This window comes from Thermobia domestica, chromosome 8 (assembly GCF_964235325.1).
Source record: "Thermobia domestica chromosome 8, izTheDome1.hap1.1, whole genome shotgun sequence".
NCBI classification, from domain to species: domain Eukaryota; kingdom Metazoa; phylum Arthropoda; class Insecta; order Zygentoma; family Lepismatidae; genus Thermobia; species Thermobia domestica.
Window position 1 is genome coordinate 148,122,500 of NC_137461.1, and position 8,713 is coordinate 148,131,212.

At 36.3% G+C, this 8,713-nt stretch overlaps 2 protein-coding genes across 2 annotated transcripts; both read right to left on the reverse strand.

The window, feature by feature from the left end:
- Window positions 1-1,377: 1,377 nt before the first annotated feature.
- Window positions 1,378-1,989, reverse strand: LOC145692335 (uncharacterized). Its single transcript, XM_081767632.1, has one exon. The coding sequence runs from the start codon at window positions 1,987-1,989 to the stop codon at window positions 1,378-1,380; it is 612 nt and encodes a 203-aa protein (XP_081623758.1).
- Window positions 1,990-3,501: 1,512 nt separating this feature from the next.
- LOC145692336 (uncharacterized) lies at window positions 3,502-4,269 on the reverse strand. Its single transcript, XM_081767633.1, has one exon. The coding sequence runs from the start codon at window positions 4,267-4,269 to the stop codon at window positions 3,502-3,504; it is 768 nt and encodes a 255-aa protein (XP_081623759.1).
- Window positions 4,270-8,713: the final 4,444 nt, after the last annotated feature.

Below are 8,713 nucleotides of genomic sequence, written 5' to 3' on the forward strand. Positions count from 1 at the left end.
CCAGTTCCTGACTTATCTGAATCTGGAGTTTCAATCTCTATAGAATCAAGGCGTAGAATGTTAGCTAAATTACTTAATTCTTGGGCTTCGTCTTGATGAATGATTGCAGTCTCTTGATACCCAGAATTGACTAAACCTTGTGTTTGACGTTTTGATTCTGAAGATACAAACGAATCATATTTACACGTCAAAGCAAAATGATTTTTTCGTCCACAACGTAAACAAATCTTTCCCCATGCCGGACAACGTCCTCTTTTATGCTGCATCGAACAATATCGACAATTACCGGTACTCTTTGACTTCGGTGAAGCCTGAGCAGAAGATGACGAAGAGCTATGTGATGTTGATGTACTGTCTTTCTTTTGATGAACCCTTGACGATTGGATAGCGTTTAATCCACTTTTTTCAGATGTCTTATAAAGCCGAAGTTGTTGTTCGGTACTTTTCATTGCTAAGGCTATCTCTGTTGCTTTGTTGAATGTTAGATCTCGTGTATTGAGTAACTTTCTACGAATTGATTCGTCCGCAATCCCCAAAACAAATTGATCCCTCAAATTTTCGTCCAAGCAACAGGTATATTCACAGAAGGTTGACTGTTTTTTTAAATCTAATACAAAAGATGAAATTGACTGGTAAGGCTTCTGTCGCATGATGTGAAATTGATATCTCTCCGAAATTATATTTACTTTTGCAGCATAATATTTTTTCATTACGACCTTGATGTCTTCATAAGATTTTGCTGATGGAGAATCTGGCCAGCAAATGTTGCATAGTTGATCATAGGCTTCAGTTCCCATTACTGTAAATAATGTTGCAACTTTTCGTTCTTCTGGTATTTGTGCTGCTATGCACATAAACTCAAAGCGTTCCAAATAAGTTTGGAGGCGATCAGTTTCCACATTAAAGATCGGAAAACTTGGAATGGTAGACATGATTAAACAGAGCGTAACTTCAATGAACGACTGCGCCAATGTAAAATTCTATATTCTTCCTAAAAGAATATAAACACCCTCAACAGTGACTAATGTATTACTGCAAACTTGTCCAGATCAATAACGCACTTAAGTACCAATGATCACTTTTATTTCTATACCTCTTATTGGTATACACTTCTTCACAAGAACTATCCAACTATTAATAGTGGATATACAATCGCTACGGCTTCAAACTAACATATTAAATAATCTCAACTCACAAGTACATCCATTACTTACTTCGTAATCTAGCGATTCTCTCTTTTTATCAACAACACATATTATTTTTCTAACAACAGCTACTTAATGGCATGTGTACAAATTCATGTAACTTCCTGCCCATACTACATCCCAACACCATGTAAGGAGATCTGGCAGGAGTGAATTTCCATTCTAAACCTTCTTAAGCTGAGTATTCCAGGATGTCCTTTCGGTTAGTCTTGGATTCAAAAAATTGCTGCAATTCTCGATTGGCGCCAACAAAGTTTGAACCATTGTCGCTACAGATAGATAAGCATTTTCCTCGCCTAGCAATAAATCTCTTCAATGCTGCGATGAAGGCTTGAGAACTTAAGTCTGAAACTATTTCTATGTGAACTGCTCTAGTGGCTAAACAGATGAACAACGCTGCATAGACTTTCATTTGAATTTTGCTGGGAATCGTGGGCTTGACATAAAAGAATCCTGCATAGTCAACTCCCACGTGTACAAATGGCCTTGCTTCATTTACTCTTTCCTTGGGTAAGTGTCCCATTAACTGTGATGAACTTGTTGATCTCCACTTGAAACAAACCAAACAATTGTGTACTATTGCCTTGACCATCTTCTTAGCTCTTGGAATCCAATATCTGGTACGCAAAGATGCAATAAGAAGCTGTGGTCCTGCATGAAGCAACCTTTTATGTTCTTCTTTGACTATCAGATGGGTGAAATGATGACCTGCAGGTAGGATGAATTGGTGCTTGTTATCGTACTCCAAGTTTGAATGTTCCAATCTTCCTCCTACTCTTAGCATTCCTTCCGTGTCCAGAAATGGAAAAAGATCCTTGATTGGGCTCTTTGTTGAAACTTCCATTTGTTGCTGCAAGTTCAATATTTCTTGATGATAGGTAGTATGTTGTACTATCTTGATACATCTGCGTAACGCTAAACGAAGTTCCGAAGCGTCAAGACTCTCAGTTTTTCTTTCTAATTTCTTGGAGAGACAATTATGTTTGAATCGCAAACAGTATGCTACTACTCTCAACATTGTGTTTAACGATGAATATCTTTTCATAAAGCTTGTTTCATGAACTGCCACCAAAGTTATCATGACTTTCTTCTCTTTTGGAATATTAGCCGGCTCATTTTGTTCTTGACATGGCCATTCTACTGTGTGAAGAAACTCTGGACCATGCCACCATTCTCGAGACTGAATAAGAGTGTTGGGATCCGATCCTCGACTAACTATGTCTGCCGAATTTTCTTTACTAGGCACGTGGTGCCATTGATTGATTGATGTGATTCTCTGAATTTGAGCCACCCTGTTGGATACAAATGTCTTCCAACGATTGGGAGGTGATTTGATCCATGACAAAATTATCATCGAGTCTGTCCACAGGTGTATACCACTGACCTCTATATTCAATATGGATAGTGTTTTGTCTATTAGCTTCGAAAGTAACAGTGCTCCACATAATTCCAATCTAGGCAAAGTTTGCTTCTTCAGTGGTGCAACCTTCGACTTTGAACAAAGTAACTTGACTTCAATGTTTCCTTGATCGTCTGTAGCCCTGATATACACTGCTGCTCCAAAATTTTCTTCACTTGCATCACAGAAACCATGTAATTGAATTTCCTTAACGTTCTCCGAAGACATTACGTTTCTTGTAATTTGTATCTTCGCTATCGCAGGTAACCAAGACATTAATTGATTCCTCTCAACTTGTAAGACTGTGTCTAATGGGTCATTCCAATCCATTCCTGTCTTCCACAACTTCTGTAAGAAATTCTTGTATTTGATGACCATTGGAGCGATTAGACCTAATGGATCGAAGATAGATGACACTATGCTGACGACTTGTCTTTTTGTCATTGCAACATTAATTTCTACTGCAGTTCCAGTTTTACAAATTTTGTTCGAAATTATAAGTTTGTCTGTTAATGGAATCCATGCTATTCCTAAAGTCTTAACACCGTCTTGCTGACCAAGTATGATTGGCTGTTGTTTTTCCCTGAAGTCTTCAGGAACTCCTTGAAGTACTTCTTCTTTGTTAGAACTCCATTTACAAAGCTTGAAACCTGCTCTGCTTAAAATATTAATAAGATCCTTCTGTAGTTCTAAGGCCTTTGACACGTTTGGTACTGATTTTAACACATCATCAATGTAGAAATTGTGCTTTATTACTTCTGCTGCTTCTGGAAATTCCTTGGAATTTTCCTCCGCTATTTGCTTCAGACATCTTGTTGCCAAGAAGGACGCTGACGAAGTCCCGTACGTCACTGTTTGTAACTCATACGTCTGGATCGGTTCTTCTACTGAGTTTCTTCAAAGGATGCGTTGTAAACACTTGTCCTCATCATGAATTAATATTTGGCGATACATTTTCTCTAAGTCTGCTGTAAATGCAACAGGATACAACCGAAACCTTAAAATAATGGAGTACAAGTCATCTTGAACAATTGGCCCAACTTGAAGAATGTCATTCAATGATTTGCCATTACACGTTTTTGCACTTGCATCAAAAACCACTCTTAATTTAGTTGTTGTACTGTCCATCTTGAATACAGGATGATGTGGAAGATAACAACTGCTGCTGCTGTTCACGTCTTCTTCTGTAACCTTTCGCATGTAATCCAGACTTAAATACTCATCCATGAAGGCGGCATATTGTTTATGAAACTCAGGATTTTGTAGCAATCTTCTTTCAAGCTGCTTAAATCTTTGTAGTGCCATGTTGTAAGACTCTCCTAAAACTGCATTCTCTTCCTTCTTTGGTAATTTGACAACAAATCTTCCGTCTCCATTTCTGGTTGTATTTTGTAAAAAATGCTTCTCACAATTTTCTTCTTCCGGCGTGTTAATCTTAGTCTGAAGATCTTCGAGTTCCCAGAATTTTCTCAATTGTGTATCCAAGTCTGTCTTCATCTGAGCAAAACATGAAATTACCGACTGGTTGGCTTCTTCGGGTATTGAAGGCATATTTCCGACGACAACGTATCCTAGCTTCGTTTCCTGCAAAACTGGATAATGTCCTTTTCTAGTCTTCTGGCCTGGCTCGAGGAGACTGTAGAATAACCCCGCACCTATAAACATGTCTACTGACGATGAAAATTTGGATCGGCTAAGCAAATATCCTTTGGCAAGTTCCAATTACTGTAATCAATATCCTTAGAAGGTATGCAACCTGTAATGCTTGGCAATACTAAACAATCGACCACTGCATTAAAATCACATGTTCTTGAATAAATATGAACTTCAACACTGTGCTGAGCTTCGGAGGTTACAGAATTGATACCTCTAATGGGAACACGATTTTTCGTTTTCTTGAGACCTAATCTATGAACTAAAGCTTCGCTTACAAAATTCGATTGAGACGCTGCATCTAGTAACACTCTGCATTGTTGAAAACGACCTTTAGTGTCTGTTACGTTAACTAAAACTGTTGCTAATAAGACTTACTGACCATAATTAATCTTAAATGAGCAATAAGAGTCCTGTGGTTGAATTTTAATCTGATTCTGTTCCTTAACTTTAGGTACGTTAGTAGTATTGCTATTTATTATGCTTGAACTTGTTTTGTTAGTAGCCTCCTGAGCAGTATCTTCATGCAACAATGTGTTATGCTTAAAATTACATTTCTTACAAGTACTTGATTTGCATGCCTTTACTTGATGTTTATTACCTAAGCAATTAAAACATGATTTATTTTGCTTCACGAGCTCCTTTCTTTGATTAATGTTAGCACTTAGAAATTCTGGGCAGCGAAAAACAGCATGCGTTTCTTTGCTACGGCAAATATTACATGCATTTGGAAGCACAGTAACAAACGAATTCACTTGACTGTTATTCTTTCTTTTTACTTTGGAATCTACACTTTTGTTGTCATAAGTACTTTCAGATTGAGTAGGACGAATGTTTTCTAACATTTGACAACGACCTTCTAAAAATGAAAATAACTCCGATAACGATGGAAAGGAGTCACTACTTTGCTCAACTTTCCATTCCCTTTTGCTTGCCGAATCAAGTTTTCCTACTAAATGTTGTGTTAGGAGTACGTCATGCAAAGGTTTGTCCAAATTCTATGCTTCAAGGGCTTGAAAATTACTACATGCAGTATTTACAAATTGTCTAATGTCTTTAGCGTTTTCTTTCATTACTGGCTTGATATTGAGCAACCCTCGTACATACGTCGAAGCTATCAACCGTTTGTTTTCGTAGCGTTCAACAAGAAGCTTCCATGCAATTTCGTAATTTACTTCTACCGTTGGCATATTTGCTATTAATGTAAACGCTTCTCCCTTGAGCCATGTGCGCAAATATTGAAATTTACAAATTGTACTTAATGATTCGTTATTGTGAATAAGGGAAATGAAAATGTCCTTAAAGGGCGACCACTCCTCGTATTTACCGCAAAATATGGGCAAAGAAATCTTAGGCAACTGTACTGAATTGCTAGAATTTGTAGCTTTGTTATTTGCTGTCCCTGAATCCGTTTTTTGTTCAAAACTATCAATAAATTCTTGTAACTTAACCTTTGAATCATAATACAGTTCCTCGAATGTAATTCTGTGCGTTTCTTGTTCACCCGTCTCATCCAAGAGCTCTATTTCTGACTGTATCCCATCAAACTTAATAAAAACCCGTTCAAGTGCAACTAGCCTCGTTCTTGCTTCTTGTATGCTAGGTTAATTTTCATTCTGTAGTTTTTGAAGAAATGTCTGTATTCTTGTTGCCTGACCTTTGACCGAAGCACGTTTCTTAATTAATTGACCCAACTGCACTTCTGTCATTGTTTCAGTCCTTCTTTTTTTAACTACACAAAGTGCTGAAAATATATTTTTCTTTTTTTACTTCTGAGTGACCTACAAACGTGTAACCTTGAATACAGCTGGGTTGAATGTACACACACCACTGTACTGATATGAACAGTTCTGTCCTGCCTATGACAGCAGCACCCACACAAACACACACGAGAACAAACAATTCAAAGTCACGTTTCTCGTTCTAATATTCGGCCCGGAGGACCAAAAAATGATGATGTATAAAGGGGTGACATGTTTATGTACTTTATTTACAAATCACTCATATCACAACCACAGCTATTGAACCGTATGATTAAACCCATATTACTGATTCACCCAGATATCATGGAGGATCGAGAAATAAGATTTAACGAATAATTTAGATGTTACTTGCTTCAATTCTTGTTCAAGTGTACATGCGCGAATATGATAAATATAACATGCTTTGTTCATATGTTAATATAATGATTGATGTAATACTTAAATATTAGTACAATGAATTATTTATCTTAATTTCTTTCCGCAGTAATTGTTGCTTGCTTGCTGCTAAACCACATGGTTGCTTGCTAACCATCATACTTTGTTTTCGGTCACACATAAACTGAGTAGCACTCTAAAACACCGTTAACAACATGTAAATCTTGTATATTAATGAAGATGAGTGTTTCTCTAAAAACTATGAATAAATATGTTTTTCTAAACCTATAAATGAATATGTTTGCCTAGTTGCACTTTACAGCACATTGTCGAATGCACAGACCCAACTTGAATAGCACACTGAAAGCACTGTTGCCAGCCAATGCCAACACGACTCATTAAAACTCAAAAGAAAAATCACTAAAAGAATCACAAAGAATTCACTAAACCACTAAACTATATACCAAAAAAATGAAAATAATATGAATAAAAATAATGCACACATGCAAGCTTATCCAATAAAAATAATAATAATAATAATAATAATAATAATAATAATAATAATAATAAAGAAACAAAAGCTCGATAACTGTAAATTTGCAAAAAATGTGTACAAAGCTATGTCGAAGATTATGTAGAAGAATTTAATCAATATTATGTTTGATTAAAATATTTGATATATATGTTTAAATTTTATATTATGTTGGATAATAGAAGCAACATTCTTTGATGTGTACACTCATGTCCAAAATTATTGTCGCATGTCTATAAATATGATATTGTAGGAATATAATTTGATAACGAATTCGTCCGGTACTTCTTATAATGTTGTTATGTGTATAATCGGCAAAGACATGTATGTGGCAAATTTCATGTCAAAAGAACAGTAAATAAGAACAATAAAACGAAAATAAAATTTTCTTGTCCATTTTGCAACATTTTGTTTTACTCATTCTAATTTTCGTATTTATAGTTCTTTTCTTATGAAATTTACCACAAATATACATTTCCCGATTATACACATAGTATCAGTATTAAAAGTACCTGCAAAATCATTATCAAATTATATTCTTACAAGAAGACTGTTATAAATATGCGACAATCATTTTGGATATGAGTGTACATGTTAAACTATGTGAAATTAAAATTAATACTTTTGTATATTCAACGTTGGCTTTTAAAACAGAACAAAAAACGAATAGAAAATCAAGAAGTAAGAAGCTTGCGAATCCTATAAGGAAATTACATTTTATCTAACTTGTAAGGAATGAACTTTATAACCTTAGACCCCTACTGCTGAGTTGACACTATATTATTGCAAAACAGGTCATCATATTCTGACAAAAATGCTAAACGTCTAACTTCCTTTTTAGCTATCGAAATAAAGAGAACTTTGTACACTTTTTCATGTATTTGTCGAAAGATAACAATAACAGTTGGAGATTTCTTGTTATGATGATAACTTGTCACGCCCCTTTCAGAATATAACTGATTCAAATATTATAACGGACATAAGGAGTTTAGTCAATGTGGATGTTCTGACTCTATTAAGTTGATTGACCTAAGGATAAGTTCTTCAAGTGCCCAAATTTTAATAGAGTTTGTGAGTATTGTGCTTATTGATTAGTTTTGTTTTACAGCAACTTTCTTCATAATGTTTATTTTGACATTAGTAGGCTTTTGACAGCTTGAATTGGAAATTGTTATTGAAAGTTCTAAAAGAAGGTTGGGTTGAAAGGAAAGATCGAAGACTCATAAAAAATTATATACAGGGTTTGTCCGGGAAGTAATAGGACTGATTTTATTCCGCCATGACTGTACATCGGAGCGTGCACGCACCGGCTGGATCCGGTAGAGGGCGTTCCTAGCTAACGAGCGAGCGGCTGGTCAGTTGTCTCCGAGCACACGGAGAGTAAGGACAGGCTTTTTCGCGGGACGTGTTTCTGTGAGTGGTGCAAGCCGTAAATGGAGCGTTCGTTAGAGCAGAAGTACGCGATTAAATTCTGTGTTAAACTCGGTAAATCTGCGACAGAGACGTTTGATATGATCAAACAGGCTTACCCAGATGATGCTTTAGCAAGAAGTGGTGTGTTTCGGTGGCACAGGGCCGGGAAGAGGTCGCCGATGAAGATCGTGCTGGAAGACCTTCGACTTCGACAAACACCGACAATGTGACATGTGTGTGAAGGTTTGAACTCAGATCGTCGACTAAGTATTCGTTTAATTGCCCAGATGTTAAATTTACCAAAAACTGTGGTTTATGAAATTGTGACGGAGCATTTGAACATGCGCAAGGTGTGCGCGAAAATTGTCCCAAA